This window comes from Panthera uncia, chromosome A2 (genome assembly GCF_023721935.1).
Source record: "Panthera uncia isolate 11264 chromosome A2, Puncia_PCG_1.0, whole genome shotgun sequence".
Taxonomy (NCBI): Eukaryota; Metazoa; Chordata; class Mammalia; order Carnivora; family Felidae; genus Panthera; species Panthera uncia.
In genome coordinates, this window is record NC_064816.1 from 115,471,693 (window position 1) to 115,493,731 (window position 22,039).

Below are 22,039 nucleotides of genomic sequence, written 5' to 3' on the forward strand. Positions count from 1 at the left end.
TAAAGAAGTAACCCAGGGGCGCCTGGGTGGCTCAGTCGGTTGAGCGTCCGACTTCGGCTCAGGTCATGATCTCGCGGTCTGTGAGTTCGAGCCCTGCGTCGGGCTCCGTGCTGACAGCTCAGAGCCTGGAGCCTGCTTCGGATTCTGTGTCTCCCTCTCTCTCTGCCCCTCCCCTGCTCATGCTCTGTCTCTCTCTGTCTCAAAAATAAATAAAAACGTTAAAAAAATTAAAAAGAAAAAGTAACCCAGTTATTTTATTTTATTATCATTTGAGCTCAATTCGCTACATCTCTAGACCCTATAAAAAGAACTTAAGCATACCCCTCCCTGCACTGCTACTCCAACACAAATCGCCATTTCCTTTCATCTTGCTTTAACCAACCACAATATTTTCCCACGTCAGAAAAACCTTCCAGTGTAAAAGAGGAGCCTTTGGACCACGTGTGTGTACAGACGACTGTTCATGCCTTTGGGATCCCGCGATAACACAGTCGGCCCACAGTCTAAGCCAGGTGCCCAGTTTCCATCTGGACTCCTGACAAACTGTGTGGTCAGGATTTAGAAATCAGAAATCTGGGAAAGGTGCAACGTGATGGACACAACCACCCCAAATACCGTATATGTTATCGCCATCATTTAACACGTAGTGCAGGAAATCCTGTTCTTTGCAGAAGAACTTCAAAGAACCACTTCTGGTTCTCCTGGGTAACATTTATTTTTTTCTTTGCTAACCCCAAAGCGCAGACAGATATATATTTTCCCTCCGGTAAATTGCTAGTGACACTCCCATTTCTTTTCTGCCATCCTCAACCCATTGTCCAACTGACCTCTCGAATTTCACTACCCTTCTAAGCTGAAGAGCTGTGCCTAGCTGTTTACAGAGGCCCACTTACTTACTTGGCTTCACCCTGCACTTTCCCTTTCTTTTCTAGACTCTGAATTTCTCACCTTTTGGCTCCACCACATTGGTAAGACTTCTGCTCCAGTGTGAATCCTCTTTTTTTGTCCCAGTGACTTTCGTTTTTTTAAGAAGAACTGTCTTTTAAGACAGCTTTACCTTGCGTGTGTTACCTTACTTTTGAATTTTAAACAAGGAAACCTTCATTCAAGTCATCAGAAATAAGCACAGGCTGTTAGTTCCCTTAAGTGACTCAGATGTCACATTTTGCCTTCACTGGTTTAGTCATGCAATGTATGTTTACCTGAGTGCCTACAATGTTCCAAGTACTGTGAAAGAGAGTTATGAACACAAACGTTCTTCATTCTAGAGGACAAGACAGTAAAAAAGTAAATGAACGAGCAATCATTATTCTATATTCCGTTATTCCATAAAAATTGTTAGAGATTGATTTTATGGAGATACAGCCGAAAGTTGCAACTTTGGCTCTTGGCATTGGATTCCAGACACCCTGTCATCTCTGCCAGTCATCTATCCTCATTCTCCAGGTTGTTGAGCTCGGGTCATGAGTACCTATATTATGACTGGGAAAGGTAGTAGTTTCCTGGGAGGGAAAAAAAGTAGGTGCTTGGCCACTCTCATGCGACTGAAAAAGAAACAATAACCTAGTGTGCATGTCATTCGAAGCAGGATGCTGAACAGCTCTTCACTAAATCATAGTATCGTGCACTCACCATGGAAATTATTTTCAAACACGGTATATATCACACCAAGTCAGAGAAGATATGCATCAAATGTCCCTGATAGACACCTTACATCAGGAAGGCAGCAGAGTGATTAGTAAATTTCAGGGTGTTTTCTTATGTGTGTTACTCTTAGGGTAAATAGTTGTTTCTCATCTGCTCATAGCTGTAAGTTATAACAAGATGGATGGACCCATGGCTTGCCAGAAGCCATAACTCTTTAGTTAGTTGACATGACCAGATTCCCAATTTTGTCCTCTGAGAGCTTGAGAGTAGCATAAAACATTGACTTCTTCTGACCTTCCCCTCTGTCTTCTCTGGGCAGAATATCTCGATGCATAACACAGTTGGTGGGGCCATGGCGGGGCCCGGAGCTCACCAGCTTGGCAGCACCCGGATGCCCAACCATGACACCAGCGTTGTGATTCAGCAAGCCATGCCGTCGCCCCAGTCCAGCTCTGTCATCACACAGGCACCTTCCACCAACCGCCAGATCGGGTAAGGAGACTTCCTCAGTTGTCTCTGGGTCCTGGCTGGAGCTCAGAGAATGTTCTGGACTTTCTCCTTGTTTCTGGTGCTCAGATTGGGTGAGACAGAAGTTGGTGTTCCTGGCTGGTGTGGTACCACCTGGCCCTTAGAGTGATGCTTTTAATGGGAGAAGGGTGGGGAGTCCCCATTTGGTGGAAACTTTTGATCCTGGACTTTGCGGGGCAAAGCAAGGCATTCGGTGGCATCGTTTCTTCAGACAAGAGCTGTGAACTTCAAGATGACGGGAGAAAACCCCTTGGGTGTGACGGAGAGCAGAGCATACTTTTAGGACAAATGCTTGAGGAAGGTAGAGGGAGGTTTCACCAGCCCACCTTCCTCTCCCACAGAGTGTGTCCCTTTTTTCCTAGGATCTGCTGAGCCCAGCCCCTGTGTCTTCCATGTATTTCCAGTCTTGCTTCCCTCTGATTATTCTTCTGTGCTTCTTTTCCTTGTTAATACCTCTCTATTAGTTCTCCCCTTCCTCTGTGTTGGCCCAGGCTCGTTCCTGGAGTAGAAAAAGCAAAAACAGCAAGCCCTTTCCCCCTGGCTTATGTAAAAAAGACAGTACTGCGGTATTGAGAAAAATTGGTAGAAAGGTCGGTTTCGTCAGAATCCCAGACACTCTGTTTATGGGTTGGAAAGAGTTTTCACTTCTGAGTTTCATATGACAGTGCTATCCCCTGCCTACTTGGAGTGTGGTCTGAGGACCAGCAGCCTGGGCATTACCCGCGAGCTTCTCAGAAATAACAGAATCTCTGGCCTGCTTCCTTATCTTCAGGATGATGGTTATGTGTCTTCTTTCCACCCTCGCAGGAGTAGAGTGAAGAGGAAATAGAAAATTTAAGAGTAGTCAAGTTCCTAGGAAGAAAAAGTAGTAACTTAAGCCAAAGAGCTCTGATAAATTTATATTGTTGAAAGCTGAGAACTGCTTGCTGTATGTTCCCACAATCCTCTGTTTAAAATAGGATAGGGAGCTTGCTGTATTTGGTATGTGCATCAGAATTCAGTGTGAATATTCAGCTGAATATTGGATATGGTGATTTAAAACAACAACAACAACAACAACCCAAAGCAGACCTGCAATGTGCCAATGTGTCTTGCCCCCTTTGTTTTTTAAAAGATTTTATTTTTTAAATTGTTTTTTTAATATGAAATTTATTGTCAAGTTGGTTTCCATACAACACCCAGTGCTCATCCCGACAGGTGCCCTCCTCAGTGCCCATCACCCACTTTCCCCTCCCTCCCAACCCCCCATCAACCCTTAGTTTATTCTCAGTTTTTACCAGTCTCTCAAAGACTTTATTTTTAAGTAGTCTCTACACCCAATGTGGGCTCCAACTTAAAACCCCCAGATCCAGAGTCACATGCTCCACGGACTGAGCCAGCCAGGCGCTTTTCCCTTTGTTTTTCATGTTTGTAGGAATTTCAGATCAAGAGTGAGCATGGGGAACAACATCAGCTTATTCCTCCTTAGAATGCTTTAGAAGGGGTGCCTTGTCTCCCACATTTCTCAGCCTATCAGATGGGTTGTGATTTGTGAAGACCCATCTTAACAAATGAGAGCTGTGGGCAGTGATGGTTTCGTGAGCTTGCCATGGGTACCTTTGGTCTCCCATTTAAAAAAAGAATATTAATCTGGCCATTTGAATGCTTGACTTTGCTGGAAGAAGCCAATGCTAAATTAGCTAGTAGCCCTGTTAAATATTTCTTTTCTTTTCAAATGACCGTGGGAGCAAATATTGCCACCATCTAAAGCAAGAACCTATAATATACTACGAGGGTGGAGTGGGTTCTTTAAAGACAGCAGCTAAATCTCAAGGCACTCCTTCACTCTAGTGGTTTGGCTTTGGGCAGACAATTCACAGTTAGGCCAGCTAATCATAATTATTTTATTTTTCTTTCAAGGGGAAAAAACATAAAATGTGTTGGAGTTTACTAGCAGTTTTATAACATTCCTTCCCCCCTGGAGTTCTGCCTCCCCCCTCGCCCCCACCCCAGCTACCCTCTTGGAGGCCCTTAGCATTCGGCCATTGTTAGTACAATGCTGGTTTTTGTGAAACAATCTTTTAAGGGTTAGCACTAAATTCTAAGATGCGTGTTGACTCTGTCAGTAATTTACCCGGCTGGCCCAGGGCTGTGCAGTTGGGTGACATTTCTAGGCTGTGTCACTGTGCCTGGGTGGGTGGGAGTGTTTCTCTGGTACATGCGACCTCCCAGCCCACTCCATCTTCTCATTTACTCCTGCATGTCTCTCCTGGTGCGTTCTAGGAGATAATTGTCACTTATAGGACTCTGTCTCATTGCCAGGCTTGAGGGAGGCTGTTCCTTTTCTTCAGATCCTTCCCTGTCGTGCTTACCATGTTGATTCCAACCCACACATCCTGTCATTTCCATTTTCTCCATGTGACCCATCTAAAACCTTGCCCGGATGGCCGTGGGGGCTCAGCAAGGAACAACCCAACCCATCTCACCAGTGGATTCAGAATGAAACTCTAGGTGGTAACATTTGGGGATGGTTGACTCTTTTATTTCTCGCAGCAAAGAGGAAATGAGTACTTATTTTAAAACATGAGTTCCCTCTGGAGACTGTGTCTTTAAATGAGCATTTGAAATTGCAGATAGTTTTTTTTTTTTTTCTTGAGACTGCACAGAACCATATTGTAGTAATATTCTGATTTTTATCACAACCTCAAATATTTAAGTGTCAAAATCTGGCCAAGCCACCTGCAAATGTTTGCCATGGCTACTGGCCAACAAAAACAGCAAACAGCAATGAAAGTCTTCATTCAGGCTCAGCGCTTAAGCTGCATCCAGGCAGGGAGGCTGGGACCCACCTGTGCCCACGCACAGTGCTTTTTTGCTGCGGCCAGTGGGTGTGTTCACGACTGGAACTTTGTGGGAGAGAGAGGGGGCCGCCTGTCTCCTGCCCCCTCTTTTTCCTTCCCTTCTCCCGGTGCTTGGCTTCTGCTGCCAACCTTACTTTTGCTTTCTTTTCTGCACCTTCTTTCATGCTGTATTTAAGCATAAAGGCTCGAATATATTAGGAGTGATATTGACAATGAAGGAGTTGGAAATGGGAACAGCACGGTAGTCCAGGGAAGATTTTGAGGGGCAAAGGTGTATGCATCTTTGTAACCATCGGATTTTCATACTTTTTGAGCAGGCACTGAGCCAATCTAGACCAAAGTGGGTGGAAATGCAAAAATCCAAAGAAATAAATGTATAAGTAGGTGGATAAGCAACACAGGCAACTTCTGTGCCATCCCATATCACCCCCCCACCATGCCCTATGCCCAGTTCTGTCCAAGTAACGCTGTTATCCCAGTAGAAACTGGAGGTAAGTATAAATATCCCAAATTGTACTCGTGCGGTTAGGCAAGCTAGAAAAACACACGGTGCTAGAGAGTGTGGGAGGCATCCCCAAACTAGTGACTACTTGTGCTTAGTCAGACTGGCAGACGCTCTCTCAGGAAGAGTGTCTTTGGCTGATTGATGGTAGCATTTTAGGAGATAAGTTTTCCAGATGGGGAAAAAAAAAAAAAGAGTTGAGCCATGGGCTGTGGGGGAGACAAGTGAGACAGAAAACAAGCATGTGTTAAATATAGATGAAATCGATTCAGCCTTGGAGCAAATATGTGGCAGATTCCAAGCAGTATCTCTGCTGCAGTCATTTTTATTAGATATCATGTAACAGGCTCATTAATTCAGGATTAAGTCAGCAGAACCTGGGAAAAATGGTAGATGAGCATGTAGTGGTCATGTAAATTCCCTTTCTCTGTCTCTTACTCTGTCTTTGTCTCTCTCTGTCTCTCTTTGCATGAGATACTTTTGTAGGAGCCGGTAAGCAGTTGAGGAGGTGGCTATAATCTTAATAGATCCCAGGTTTCCTGAAGGAGTCTAGTTCTCTTTATGGTGTAAGCGTGAGCAGGGAATTCATGCCCGGTGATTCTTCAGGAGAGTAGTAAAGATGGAATGGAATGTGGCATTCTCCACCAATGGACCTCGGTACAGGATTCTGATAGGTCGTGAGAGACACTGCCACTCTACTCCACCCGTTTTCTTCCTGTATTCCGTTTTCATTCAAAATGTTCTACAAATTGAATCCTCTGTAGGGATTTGGGCAAACACGTGAGCTTGTTAGACGATCGGTGAAAAGTACTTGATGGTCATAGTTTACGACATAGAAGTGTTCTGTGCCTAACGTCAAGATACACAAATGTTCCTACGAAAGCTCGTATCTTGAACAAAAGATATCTGGCTCGTTGGGGAACATTCTGGTTAAGATGTCAGGAACCGTGAAAATATGGTCAACCGCATGCATATTTGAAGCCATTAGTGTATGATATTCCTCCTTCGTTTTGTACTACTTTGAATCCTGGCACATCAATGTCCATGTGATGTGTAACTATGTTAGCAATTTGGTCCTAAACCCTATTTGCATGGGGTTGTGGTTGGACAGTATAGGCCTGGTACTTAGCCAGAAATTGATATAAGATGCCGTAGAAGCAAACCTTGTTTTATGTAAAAATAAAGAGAAGCCAGTACACGCCATAAATTGTACCTCCTTTTGCCCTTTCTGCACTTCTTTTCTGTTTGCAATCTCTGACACTGTGTATTATACAGAGTATTAGGTGTGGCTAATACTTGGTCCTTGACGTGACCGGTAGTCATAGTAATAAAGCTTGTTCTGCCTCAGAGTGTGTTGGTGTTAAAAGCATGCTACCTTTTCTACCAGAGTCATGCGGCTCCGTTGTATAAGTTGGTGTTGCTGTTTGAGGTGTTCATTGAGATGGGAATGGTAATTGATTTGAGGATTTTTGTGTCACTGTTGCTCAGAAATTAAGGGAGAGAGGTCGGCTAATGGCGCTGCCACAGAAAAGCAACATTTCAAGAGGACTTAAGATAAATAAAGCAGCTGACAATTTGGGAGTGTGCTTGCTCTGTAAATGCATAGGTGTGTAAAACCACTATCCAGAGTTTTCTTTAACTTCACAAGCCAAACTGAACATGAGTAAGACGGCCACTGCCCACCCCAGGCTGATGCTAGTGACATCCAGGCCAGCCTTCTTCCTGCTGGAGGCAGCAGACCAGCAGGTCCCAGGGTGTCACTGGCCCACGGCCCTTTGCCAGGACAGCTTGAAGACCCCTTTGAGTAATTCAGAATAGAAGCCATTACTTCCTGCTTTGTGTTTTGCTGAGTATCGTGGCTGTGAACATTGCTTTATTGTTAGAAAGTTGCTGGATCTTTCACAGCCCTGAGAACATTTACGAGGGCCCTTCAGGGGGATGCTTTCTGGGAGGGTTGACGGACTTAACCATATGGCTCCCGTTAAATCCCATGCAGAGCCTTGAGAAATTACCTCTGACAAGGGGGCCAGCAGCCTTTCCACTCACAGAGTTTTATGTGTGGAACGAAAAATTAAGTACTGATACTTGAGGAAATATAAGGTTTCTTAACATTCAGAAGTTGTAATACCACATGGTATTGTGGCCAGATGAAGGGGGCAGAGCCAGAACACCAGAGCACATGGCTGCATATTCCAAGAGGCGGAAAAATAACCCTGCTCTTGTCTCTGAATCCGGCTCTTGCCTTGGATTCCTCAGGCGAGCTTTGTGTGCCTTGCTCCGCCAGCTCCTCACCTGGAACACAGCAAGGCTGGTATCTTCATCCCTTTACAGTGATATAAGAAAATACCCCAGACCCAGTGGCTTAAATAGCAGACCTTCATTTCTCACAGTTCTGGAGACTTGAAAGTACAAGGTCAAGGACCTTGGTCAGAAGATTTGGTTCTTGGTGACGACCCTTTTCCTGTCTTAGAGACAACTGCCATTTTGTTGTGCGCTCACCTGACCTCTTCTTTGTGCTTGGTGGGGTAAGGGTGGGGAACGTCGGTAAATGCTGGTATTTCTTCTTCTTAGGAGGACGCTAATCCCATCCCACCCTTATGACCTCATCTAAACACGATTGTTTCCCAAGTCCCTACCTCCTAATACTATCCCATGGGGAGTGAGGGATTCAACATATGAATGTGGGGAGTACACAAACATTTAGTCCATAAACAGCTAGTTGGGAGAGAAACTTGGAGGTCACCCCACAATGGGTCAAGCTTTTTGTTAGACAAGCCCTCCATTGGTAATGAAGACAAAGAAGGAAGTTGACATTTATCCAACATCTACTATATGTCAGGCCCTGATCTAGCATTGCGTGTTGTTTCCTATAATTGTCCAAGAGCCCAGGGAGGCAGGCATTATTTACTCCAGTTTCATTGCTCAAAGAAGAGAAGTAACTTTTCCAACATCGTTCAGCCAGTGAGATGAGCAGAGTTTGAATGGAGGTCTGTTGGACTCCAAAGCACATGCTTTCCCTATACTCCGATGCATAGCAATCCCAGTGCTGTGGAAGACACATGAGCTTGTCTGGCCGTTTGGGAGAATCCAGTGTGAAGAGCCTCTGTGCTGTGCAGGATGGTCAAGGGCAGAGGTAGACACATTGAGTGGCTAGCAGCCGCTCCAGTTCTGCAGGGGAAATATATAGGAGATCGGAGACTGTTTTGCACATGGGGAAGCAGAGTTGGTCTGTACCTGGGAGCTCTGGCCAAATTTCCCCTTTTGTAAGAAAACCAAAGTCACTGCAGAGAGTGACTGCTCTTTCTTCAGCCATTTGGTTGCTGGGCTTCTTGGTCTCAAGGAAGACCCCCCAGCCTTTGCCCAGATGAACCGTGTACTTCCAGATTTATTCTGATCTCTGCTGTGGATAAGTGAATTTGCCTGTGACCTCCTCTCCGAGGAGGATTTCATTTCTGGACCTTATGAACAGAAGCCCTGCTCACAAAGTTTCAGTAGCTTCCATATAGGTTACTCTGTGTGAATCTGCCCCCGACTGCATTTTTAGAAACAGATAGGCGCAGATGAGGGTCTGCTTCTAGAGCAAATAGCCCAGAATCATTCACTCCGTGTCCGTCGTAAATCTAGACAATTGCTCTTTTCTGCAACATATTGAAGAGATATGCCTGGAGAACCAGAAAGAGTTTGCTCAGAGCTAAACTATGTTGGGTCAGAGGAGAGCCTTGTAAAAGTATTGGCCATGAGTTCAGAGGTGATAGGTTTAGGATAGTCCGAGCTCTGCCATTTAAAAGGTTTTCAACTCTGGCCAAGTGCTCAACTTCCCTGGGCCTCAGTTCCTTCATCTCTATATGAAAAGGTTAACCAACTGATTTCAAGTCAGTCCTAGTATCAGAATTCTCAGACGGTGCTTTTTCTGTCTCAAATTTATTTTCCCTCTTGGCTTGTTTTCTTCTGAGAGTTGAATTTGGTGAGAGCTCTAGATGATGTGTTTACGGATGTGTTCAGGTACTACGGTGGACAAGAACAGATTAGGGCTTGGGAGTGCTTGGAAAGAGGAGGCTGGTGCTGTCAAACAGAGGGGTCCCAACATATGAAGCCAGAGAGATCTGATTTCCAGAGTCAACTCCTAGGTGAATAACTACGAATTTCTAAGTCTGTTCCGTGGTAATGAGCATACCCATTTTACATTTACATGTAAATGAGCATACCCATTTACATGTGACTTGCCCCAAGTCATACTAATACTGGCAAGAGCCAGAACCGGAAGCAAGGCCACCTACACTGCACTGTTCTGTGGGTCTGAATGAACTTGACTCCCCCAAGTTTTGGTTTCATTGCCTGTAAAACAGGGAGGTATCACTAGAAAATCCTCAAAGTCCTATTCACTAAAAAAAAAAATGTAGTGATTTTCATAACAAGTTTAATTTTGAAAACAACCTGACATTGTATGTTCTTTGAAGGCACAGTACTACATGCATGGCTATGTGTAGTTTCCTCCTTTGCACTAATCTTATCAATAAATTGTTCTTTTATTGTCACTTTGCTAAAAGTATCTCATTGTTGGAGATCTCACAAGAAAAACATAAAAGCAACAGCATACTAGTGAAAGATATAAAGCAAGTCCGATGCAAGAAACCTGGACAATGATCTTGCCAGAAGCAGCTCTTTTGGAAAATGCTGTCCACTGTCTTCTTTTCTGGCATTATTGTCATTTTGGGGTTTACTTCGTGGAAGATTTGAAACATAGGGCTTTAGTTTACGTCAATATTGAGTGTCTTCCTAGAAAAGTAGACCTTGGATAAGGTGCCAAGTAACTAGACATTGGGGGTTAGGATATATGTTTCCCATAATACAAAATGCAATAATGAACTACCTTTCTGTACTTGTCATAGTTTCTACATGGGGATTGGCTCAGTATTTCCTGTTTTCAGGACCGGAAACATGGATGCCTAGCTGCCTCATGGCAGCTCCTGATGTGTGGTTTAAAGAGAGTCCCAGGACTAAGTGTAATCATTCCTTGGTGAACGCCAAAAGGGGTATTAACACGGAGAAGTGATCAGTGTGTGCAGTGCTCTGCAAGGCAAGCATCTTAGGAGAAACGAACCTGATAAAGCAGATCTGGTCCTTTGTAACTGGGAGGGCACTTTGCTCTTTTGAAGACTGAGCAAATAACATGGCAGTGTCTCAGTGGGCATTTCTGGTCATTTGTAGCTTTCATATTCTTAAGTACTGTATGTCTCATAAAGTGTGAATAACTCCGCCATCTGAACTGATTGACAGGTATTTTCTGAGTTAAGAGACGACTGTTCTAGGAATTTGCAGATAGTTCATGGTACCCATTGCATATATCGTGTATGTATGTAATTGGACATCTTGGGATTCAAAAGATAAATGATTCAATAGGGTGGTTCTCTCATATGCGTTTTTCAATAATACTATTTCAATCCTTATTAGATCATATGGATTTTCTGTACCATCACTTTTTATAACTTTTCTGATGAGGATTTGGTCAAAGATTATACAAATTCTATGGGCATTTACTTTTGGTGGGATGAGAATTACGCATTTTAATAAACATCCAGTTTGGTCTTGGATCTTGGATATAAAGGGGATCCTTGATATTAAGTTTCAGTTACATCCAGATGGAATTCAGTTTCAGTGAAGCACAACGCAAACCCATTGTTGGGGACTGAAAGCCATAGCTGGTGGTTTTGACTGTACTACTCCCAAGTTCTTTACACAGACCCCCTTGATCTCGCTGGGCCCTATTTTTCCATCTTATGAAAAGAAATAATGAAACTAGCTTACCTAATAAGTGCCCTCTTGTAGCTCTTAGGAACAAGTTTGTTTCTTTACCACAACTAACACTCTACCGCAACACTGCTTGGCTGATATGGATCGTGGAAGAAGAAATTCCATAAAATCAATACGTTCAAATTTAGTAGGCAATCTAGTCATCTATTTGCCTTGTATGCTGTGCTTTTGGTAAATATCAACGTAAAATTCCTGTAGAGTAATAAACATTCTTAATGGTACCAGACATGTTTAAAAGAATTTGGAGTTTTATAGTTTCACCCCCTTTGGCAAAGTGCATTTTGGCTGGTGAATAGTCTGGTAGAGTCTGTAAAATGATAGGACCCTTGTGAGTGTGGGGTAGAGACATGTCGGCATGTGCTTGGGTTGCTTTTGCAGGATTGCAGAACTTTGCAGAGAACAGATGGCCCCAAACATCTTTGAAATGCCAGAAATGACTTCCCCAATAACCACAGGCCCATCGTATATTGGTTCAGATATGGTAATTCACAAACCAAATGCACAGCACTTCACAGCTGACCTCTAATCTATTATTTTCACCTCTTTCCATAATCCTATGCTGAGTCAGAGTATATTTTTAATGACAAAACTAAGCAAAAATGCAACTTTATAGATGCATATTCCAAACAATAGCCTCTCTAAAACATTGGGAGAAGGAATTTGAAAATAGGGGCACCTGGCTGGCTCAGTCGGTGGGGCATGTGACTCTTGATCTCAGAGTTGTGAGTTTGTGTCCCATGTGGGGTGTAGAGATTACTTAAAATAAAATCTTTTTTAAAATGTTTATTTATTTTTGAGAAAGAGAGAGGGAGAGGGAGAGGGGCAGAGAGAGAGAGGGAGACAGAATTTGAAGCAGGGTCTAGGCTCTGAGCTGTCAGCAGAGAGCCTGACATGGGCTCGAACTCACAAACCGCAAGATCATGACCTGAGCTGAAGTCAGATGCTTAACCGGCTGAGCCACCCAGGCACCCCTTAAAAATAAAGTCTTAAAAAAATAATCCCAAGTAAACTGTGTACACTGTTATAGGAGACCAGGGAATTTTTAAGCCAGTTAGATCCAAATGGAAATTGTGTGTGTGTGTGTGTGTGTGTGTATACATTTCATAATATTTTGCTCTACTGGAAAATAATTTAGGCCATTTGACATATATGTTACCTTATTCAAAGCCCTTGAAGAATTCTTGATATATTCTGTATATTCTAAATAGCATGGTTATTCATGATGCCCTGAATATCCCTTATACTCTCCCTCTTACATGACAATAAACTATACCAGCACCTTGGAACCACTTTTAAAGAATAGCCACAGGGGCGCCTGGCTGGCTCAGTTGGTAATGCATGCAACATTTGATCTCGGGCCATGAGTTCGAGCTCCACGTTGGGTATAGAGGTTACTTAGATAAATAAAACTTAAAACAAAGTTTAAGTTAAGTTGAAGAATAGCCACAGTGACTGACAAGCATAATAAGATTAAACAAGAAAAAACTCACGTAGATTCACATGAGCCCCTTTACCTAATTTTCAGAAAATTGAAACAATTTCCTCATTATCTAGAAAATGACCATTTGGTTGATGGATTATGTTTTCAGGAGAAGCCACTTTTTATTTCTCTGACACCTTGACATCATTGGCATGTGGGATGATATACTTAGGTGCTAATGCTAACATCCCTGGAGGGTGGTGACAGCCAAATCTTAGAGCAGGGGAGGGAGACTCAGCTCAGGTGGTGATTCCCTTCCTGTGAGGAGGAGGGCAAATATTTCAGAGAAAATTGGCGGTGATGCTAATCATGGGCTTGGGGCTTCACCAAAGAAGGCTTTGATTTACCCGGAGATTCTAATTTATAATACACAGTAGAGTGGGGGTGGGAGGGCACTCATCTGGAATCCTGACTCTCTCGCGTTTCTCTGTCCCTCGCTTCCTCCCTCCTTTCTTCCCATTTCCCCTGGAAAGAAAGGAGGAATACATCAAATTATTTATGTCTGTCATTTGGCCATGGCTCTGGCTAAAAGTCTGGATTTGGAGAGAGTTTAAAACTTTTAACTAAAAAGAAAATGAGGTTGTGTGTGTGTGTGTGTGTGTGTGTGTGCGCGCGCGCACGCACGTCTGTGTGCAGTGTCAATTACTAGACATGTCCCAATCCACCCTCGTTGTGTGGATAGCTGCTATTTATTTAATTTAACTCTGTAGTCAAGCACTTTGCAGGAAACTAGAGGAGTGAGTTTGTCCAGATCTCTTTTGGCAAATGTGTGTGTGTCTGTGTTTGTGTGTGGGAAAGAAAAAGACAGAGAGAGGGAGGGAGGGTGGAAGGGAGAGGGAGACAGGGAGAGAGAGAGAGATGGAAAGAGAGAAAGAGAGAGAGAGAGAGGAGAGAGAGAGAGAGAGCGACAGAGACAGAGGGACAGAGAGATTTTTATAAAAAGAGTGTGTGAAACTTTGGCTGCCCCACCGAAGCCACATACAACCAACGTTATATTGGGTCCACCGCGTTCCATAATTATTATTGCCATTAGGAATAATTATTATTTGCTTCATTGAGTTGGCAGTTTGGAGCCTGCCTGAGACAGAGGCTTTTCACAGGAGCTGTAGAGCACAAAGAACCGAGCAATCACCCACAAGTGCTTCAACATGTTTGGACGACGTCCTTCTCTTGGTTCACTTCATTGGGTTTCGTACACATTGAGCTTCAAATTGAATGAAAAGTTCATCAGATACAAAACCAGCATGAATGAGCGCCCACACTCAGAAAGCTTTTTCTTTTCTTTTCTTTTCTTCTTCTTCTTCTTCTTCTTCTTCTTCTTTTTTATTAAATGCTGAATTCCTGATGTTTCTCAAGTCTGGAGATGAGAGTTCTCTTCATGAAGCTGTGTTCCTTGAATTAAAAATAGAAAAATAAATAATAAGTTGAGTCTTCAGTTAGAGGCTGGGTTTGAAATGGTATGAGAGGAAAACGTACAAGGACAGGAGGAACACCCAACGGAAAAGCAGCATGCTTACTTAGGAGGCAGAATATTTACAACCTTGACTTTGGTTGGTTTTTTTTTTTTTTTTTTCCTGATTTGTTTTCACTCCTGGAAACTCTCCAGATTCCAGATTCTGTATTGTTTCCTTCGCTTCTCATCCTGAAATACCTGTGCCATGGGCAGCCCACACACCTTCCTTAGGGATCTCAGGTAGAGTGGGGCCAGGTATTTTCAACGAGTGGATTGCTCCCAACAGAATCTGTGCCTGGCAAAAGGCTCACCAAGTCATGAAAGTAAGAAGAGCACGACAAGATGTTCTTCCAGACGTTATTTTTCCCATAAGACGTTCCTGGCTTCTTGCCAATGTCTGTACCAGTCATAGGCCTGCGGGCACTTAAAGGGAACAGCACACGCCCTCAAGTGTGGGGTGTCTGTCCCTTCTTCCCCTTAACCTCTTCCTCTCACCGTGGGTGTTTGTAGCCAAAGCTGCTGAATCAGACCCCTCAAGAGCCTCCTAAAAACTGCTGAATCAGAAGAAGAAGAAAATCCCCAACAGCTTCCATTTGACACATCAGAGCCCACACAACTGAGTGAATGTCAGCTTTGCGTCTATAGATACCCAGTCTGTCCTCCGTCCCAAAGCCAACCAAGATTGCTAGACAGTGTCAGGAAGACCAGGGGGACCTCGCTAGGTGTGGGGGAGACACCATGTGGTGGGAGACACCCCCCTTAGCAGGTCAGGAATGGAAGCAACTGTGTACACACCTTCTCCCAGACGTTGTGCTCCAGTGGGGTGAGTGACGGGAACTGCTCCCCACCCCCACCCGCCACCCACTGAATAGTGACTTCTTCTATTACTATACGTCATTAAATGGGTTCCTTGGGTGAACGCCGCTGGTGTGAATAAGAAGCGAGTGAAAGTTTCACTGTAGTGATTTCCAGGGATTTGTGATCCTGGACATTATATGTAGGAAAACTGTTTAGAGGGAAAATATTCCAAAGGAGCATTCCTGTCTGGGTTTTTATAAAAGATGGCAAAATGGTACTTTAAAGGAAAAGAAATCTAGCGCTTTCCCTGTGGTAGTAAAGCTTGTCTTCAGCTAAGGTTGCTTGCAGGTATAGAATCGCTGTCTTTTCATCTGTGATTTGTTTTAGGGATTTAGGGGAGGGAAAGGCCAGGGAAATGGCCTGCATCAGCATGGAGTTTAATAAAGATGGAACCCTAATTTGTTCCTTTTCAGTGGTAACCGTCACAAGGAACTACGTCTTTACAAAGCTGTGTGCAGTGTATTGTTTCTATCAGTCCTTAATAGAAGTCCCATTGTTACATTCTCATTCAAAGATCCTGTTGTACCAAGTCTTACCATAGGAAGTGCTTCTTTTAAGGGTGTTTCTATAGAAAGCATTTGATCCCTCGTGTTTTAGTGATGGATTTCTCTGGAAGGCTGGGAGTTCTTCAAAGTCTCGTGATACTGGTTTTTATAGTGATGTGCCTGGTGTTTCTTCTGTTGAGCTCTGTCTCTCCATTAACTGACTTAATTTTAGTTTCTTTTCTACAGTCAAGCAATGAAAAGAGCTTGCAAGTTTTGGTAATTGTTCTGGAACGGGTTGTGTGGTGAGTTTTGGGGGAGCTTCCAAATAGAACTATGCCCTGTCAGAAACTACAGCCACATTAGATGGCAGACACCAAGGGAGAAGCGGTGATGTCACAGTCTGGCATATGACGACACCAGGGTAACAGTTAAACTGCACACAGATTTTTCCTTTAAAAAACCTGACTGCCTACTATGAAAGATGACCAGATAGACCCCAGTACATTATAATGTGATGTCTACGTGCTTGTCACAAAGATGAATTGTTAGAACGTAGGCAGCCAGAATCCACTAAACTGGGCTCTATAGAGCCTGCTCGGGGGCTGCCAAAGATTATGGAGGTGGAGATTGGCCAGGTGGACAGGCACCCCATCTCCCAGGTACCCCTTTGCCCAGAGAAGCTCCACATTTTTTCACCCAGTTGAGTTTCTACCTAATCATTTCTTTGAATAAAGGCTTCTGCAGAGAGAAAAAGGTTTGAAAACTACCGAATGAGGAGAGTCTTTTCTCTCTAGGCACCACGAGAGAAAAAGTGAATTTGGGGGCATGCTTATATAGGCACCATGATGAAGACCGGTTTCCTGGAGAAGTAGTGATGCCATCACCATTGTGGAAAGCACATGGGATCGGGGAAACAAGCTGTGGTTTCCAAAGTGATGGGGAAAAGGAAAACATGAAAGAACTTTTAGCAGCTGGTTGGGAAGGAAGAAACTGGTTAAACGGAAAACATAAAGACTTCGTGGGAATTTGTACATTTTAATCTCTCAGGAAAAGGTAGAGCAACAAGAAAGGAAGTTGTGCTGTTTCAACCCACTGTTTCGGCGAGATACATGAACACTTGGGATCACAAGATCTGCGGCACTGAGACCCCGGCCACCCAAAGAGGCCGTGCTCGTGGGCTGAGGGCCCCAGACGCCTGGGCCTCACCTGCCACCTTCCATCTGCAGACTGTCTTTCACCATTGCGGTTGGGCTCTCTAGGATTTCACTATCATTTTGGAAAAAAAAATGTTATTTATGTATTTTGAGAGCGAGAGACAGGCAGAGAGAGAGGGAGGCAGAGGATCCAAAGCAGGCTCCACACTGCCAGCACAGAGCATGAGGCAGGGCTCGATCCCATGAACCGTGAGATCATGACCTGAGCTAAAGCTGGACGATTGACTGACAGCCACCCAGGCATCCCACGGGATTTCACTATTGTTTTTTTTTTTGTCTCTTCACAACCTCACCTTTCCTGCAGTCCAACCTGAGCTCAGCCTCTTGGCATCCCTAGTAAGACAGTCCCTGACTTCCTCCCCCTTCACAGGCTCAGCAGGTCCTGTCTCAGAGGCAAGACTCCGTTATTTCTACCTTTGACTACCATATGTGTGTTGTTGCAAGTCAAATTGTGTCGCCCAAAAGATGTGTTGAAGTCTTAACCCCCGTACCTCTGAATGTGACCTTATATGGAAACAGGATCTTTGCAGATAGAATCAAGTTAAGAGGAGGTCGCACTGAATTAGAGTAGGCCCTAAACCCCATGACTGGTGTCCTTAGGAGAAGGTCACGTGAAGACGCAGGGAGAAGGTCCTGCGACAACCGAGGCAGAGATTGGAGTGATGATGCATTGGCAAACCAGGGAAAGACAAGGTTTGCCAGCAACAGGTAGGGGCGCCATGGAACACATTCTCCCTCAGAGTCTCCAGAAGGTACCAACCCTGCTGACACCTCAGTTTCAGACTTTTAACCTCCAGAACTCTGAGGGAATGAATTTCTGTTGTTTTAAAATCACCCGGTTTGTGGTAATTTGCGACAACAGCCCTAGGAAACTGATACACATGTCTTCATGTAATTATGGACCTGTTTGCCTTGCCAACAGAATTGTGGTAAAAAAAAAAAAAAAAAAAAAGTCTGTCACTCTATTCTTTCATTCAGCTGGACCAGATGTGCCGATAAAAACATTAAGAGAAAAAATGCTAACTGAGAATAAAAATGAAACTACTCTGGAGAACTGGTATCTTGGAGTTGGGACCCGTTTGGTGGGATACCTCCAATTCTCCATTTGTACAGACAGAGAATGAAGATCAGACTCTAGATCAAACAGAGCCACCATTGATATCTGCTGATGAAAAATGTTATCAAAGATGCATTTTACCTGGGCTGCAAACCTACACTGCCATAGAAATCCACTTTGAGGTGAACGGGGGAGAGTGGGATTTTTCTTTCACCATGCTTACTCTGCTCAGTGGTATTTACTGGATTCTGAAGGATGCACTTTTTGTTGATTAAGCCTGTCTACCCCATAATCTGCAGTGAATGGAAGATCAGCATTGCACATGGGTCTGGGGGCTTTTAGACTCAGCCTGCTAGAAGTTTTTTAGCAGCCGAGGACATTCTCTGAACATTGAGGGCAAAGGTACCAGCAACTGGTCTGAGGAAGGACTGCCCAGGGTGATGGGTTTTGTGTGTGTGTGTGTGTGTGCGCGTGTGTGCATGCGTGTGCATGCGTGTGCGTGTGTGTATCTTCAGACACTGAGCTTAATCACCAAGAGATTTCCTTTAGGGGGTGCCTGATTCCTTTCAGCCCCCCCCCGCCCCCCCACCCCAGCCTGCAGGCTGGTGCTCATTTTCATGACTGATCAGGGTTTGAGCTGCTGTTCTCCTAATACATGTTTTTGAAAAAGGAAGTAGCTTATGTGGCAGCACTGGTCTTTTGATCTGTTAGCTTTTCTTAATTCTTTTTGAAGCATCCTTCTGACTCCTTCTCTGGCTCTGGGTGATTTAAAGGAAAAATCCTGGAGTTTATATGCTCTAAGAAACCTAATGCTCCGAGAAATCCAATAAAGCTCACCACCAGAATTGTGTTGGATGATGAGGGGGTATGAGATGACCACCCAGAGCAAGAGTCCAAGTGGGAGGGTGTTCAAGGCAAGTAGACATATACCTTTGTGAAGCTGCCATTGAGGAGGGGTCTGCAGGCTGCCGACACCTGTAAGAGTGGGACCAGACTAACACTTTGAATGTTGGAAAATTCCATATTTTCTATCAGGGAAGTCTGTTTACCCCTCAGTATAATAGATACTTCCTGCCCCCCCCCCCCCCCTGACCACCCCCCACCCCCCAGCCCTTAGTAGCTTTTTGTTCAAATTCTCACCTCTTAGGAACTTGGTGCTTTTGGATCCAGAGTGATTCAGGGTTTTCCTTTTCCTAATGGTCTCATCAAATCACCATGCCACCTTGATTTCTTCAGTGTTTTTAATAAACCAGAAAACCGAAGCCATTCCCCTGGCCCAACCACTGAACTGATGTGAAGTGACACCTCCCGAAACTCACGCTCTTTTGTGGTCTTCATCCTTATTGGTCAGAACTCCGGCTGGGTGTTTTCCAAGCACATGTTTCTCTCCGAGTCCTGATGAAAACCCCACAGGTGAGCATGGTGGCTGTATGGCAGGCAGAGAAGAGGAGGACGCATTGTTCCCCAGAGCAGCTCAGGACTCTGGAAGGGATCCAGGATGCTCTTACAATTTTCATAAAATAATAATAGCCGCAAAGAAGCTTCTTGCAGTTCAGCCCAGTAAAAGCATCAGGCTAATCATCCCTGCTAGCCCTCTGACAGGGCCCCGCTTCTCCCAGGCTGAGATCTTACGCCGAACCCTTCCCATGGCTTATTCTGTCCTTTCGTAGCTTCATCAGTTTGCTAAGAGGTAGAGAACGACAAGGGTGAAGAAACACAGTCAGGATAATCAAATCCTGTTCCCCAGGCAAGTGTTTTCCTTTGGGATGATAAAGAGAAGTTGGAGCCATCATGGATCTCAGATTTGAGATGACTAAAAAAAAAAAAAAAAAAAATGCAGTCTAATTACGAAATAAGTTTTAATTTTGGAAGGCTTCGAAAAAGTGGCTTGTAAGCCAGCTCCAGTCATAGTCACGTTCTGGCTGGGAGCAGCAAGTGGGAAAGAATGGGACACCCCAGCGTGGCCTCAGGGCATGCTTGTCCATCCCACAAAACTGCCTTCTGGTTTGGCATCGCTTTTCCCACCTGGCAACCGCCTGGTGCAGAAGGGCTTCCATCTAGAGTGCCTGGCAGAAGCACCCCACAGGGCATTCCCGATGGTATAAGACCAGACCTGAAGTGGACAGAGTGGTCCAGCCATTGCTTCCGGCAGTGAGCCTCTTGCCATGTGACCAGCCTTGAGGACATAAGATCACCTCAAACGTCATTGGAAAAGGAGGATCGTTAAATTCATAGGGCTCTGGAAACTCAGTTATTTATCTACATTTGGCTTTATCCACCCCCCTCCCCCCGCCCAAAAAAGTCATTTGAGGCACCTTGCGGAAAATACAACAAATTTAAAAATAAGAAAACGTTTGGGAGAAAGGAAAGCAGCACGAGAGAATGCTTGACGAGACTGAAAGACAACGGGGTGGTTTGCCGCTGATGACATTTGTCATGATTGCTGCCATCTTTTTTTTTTTTTAATGTTTTTATTTATTTTTGAGACAGAGAGAGACAGAGCATGAGCAGGGGAGGGGCAGAGAGAGAGGGAGACACAGAATCCGAAGCAGGCTCCAGGCTCTGAGCTGTCAGCACAGAGCCCGATGCGGGGCTCGAACTCATGGACTGTGAGATCGTGACCTGAGCCGAAGTCGGACGCTTAACCAACTGAGCCACCCAGGTGCCCCGTTTGCTGCCATCTTTTAAAGAAAGTCAGTGTCTGAATCTGTCGGCACAGAGTGCTTCTTGCACGAGTCACAAACTAGGAAGGGAGAAATAAAGCTTGCCTTGGTCCTGTAGTGGGTTTTTTAGGTATATGTTCAGCCTCACTTGACCGTTGGTAGTGTGTGTGTCATCAGTGTAGCGTTTTGGGCCACGTGTTAATGAGCACTGAAAGAGCAGGCCAATGGTAGCAGGATTCTTTGGGAGTCAAAAAAAAAATCAGTTTTGTAAAACTAAGCAGGCCATTGTGGAGGTGGATGGGGGGGTGGGAGGGGAGGGCAGACTCATATTAAAATCCCGATATAAAGTTCTAAGTGACGAATAAGAGGCTTAAATACATAAAGAGCGAGGCTAAATTTGGACCAATTTCCTGTGAAATCTCTTGTGTAATATTTTCAATTTGTGCTTGTTTAATGTGGTTTATTTTCCGAAGGTTCACGGTATAGGTTTTAAATTCAGCCTTGACTACACACATGTGTCGAGAGGTTATAAAACAAGAGCCAGCTCAGACCAGTCTCCAACTGGATACCCTGTGGTGGAAAACATTACCTCCTTTTCAATTCCTAAAATTTCTTCACAGGCACTGAGTTAGTCTTTTCCCCATCCAGCTCCCCAACCAGTTTCCCCGTCACCTGGTTTTACCAACACGTGTCTGGTTATGTTAGTTAGTGCACCGAAGGATGCTACAAGGCCCCTTCAATGCAGATCAGAACTCCAGGGCTATTTAGGGGAGGCCTCCTGACCCCTCTGCGAAATCTCAAACTCTTGACACAAAAGGAAAATACCACACTTCTGATCAAAATAGAGAAACCACCTTAGGCTCTCCAGATGGCTCTGATTTACAGCTCAGAGTTCGAGTTTTGGCCTCTGATGTCCTGGATCACACCTTCTCTAGGATGGGGCCATTTCCTGTAGATAGCAGTAGTGTTTTCTGATGGCTTGAATATAGTATGCAGGACTCGTATTGTAAAAGTCAGACCTTAGCAAAACTATGTGAGGTCTCTTGTTCATGGCGCTCACTCTTTCCGACCTGGTATTCTACCTACCCGGTGTTCATCTGCTTCTCTAGGCTTTAAGTCCTCAAAACAAAAATGGTGGTTTATTCATTCCTATATCTCCTCCAACACCCAGCACTTTACACAATACGGAGGACTCTACGCTTAAAAGTGCTTTTATACATATGGATATAGAAAAGTTGAAAAGAGGCATCATGTATATGCAGAGTCCCTACGTTTAAGGAGTGGGAGATCAAAAGAGAGATAAGGAGGTGCATAAGTGTTTGTATCTTCTTTGCGACCATTCAACAAAATATTTATCATTCATTCAGTCAGTTTTTCATTGGGAAAACACTGACTAAGGGCCTGTTTTTTGTTTTTTGTTTTTTTTTTTTTTCCTGAGGATCTACAAACCTTCCAAGTCTAGGTTGCAGAACCGAAAAAGACCGCTTACAGGTCCCACCCC

The 22,039-nt window shown here is 44.3% G+C and overlaps 1 protein-coding gene across 2 annotated transcripts in view; it reads left to right on the top strand.

Moving 5' to 3' along the window:
* Positions 1–22,039, top strand: part of CREB5 (cAMP responsive element binding protein 5) — a 321,468-nt gene that overhangs the window by 78,360 nt on the left and 221,069 nt on the right. For both annotated transcript variants that reach the window (XM_049642932.1, XM_049642933.1), the window contains exon 4: positions 1,967–2,139. In XM_049642932.1, coding sequence (XP_049498889.1) covers positions 1,967–2,139 — 173 coding nt within the window. The remainder of the gene's footprint in view (positions 1–1,966; positions 2,140–22,039) is intronic.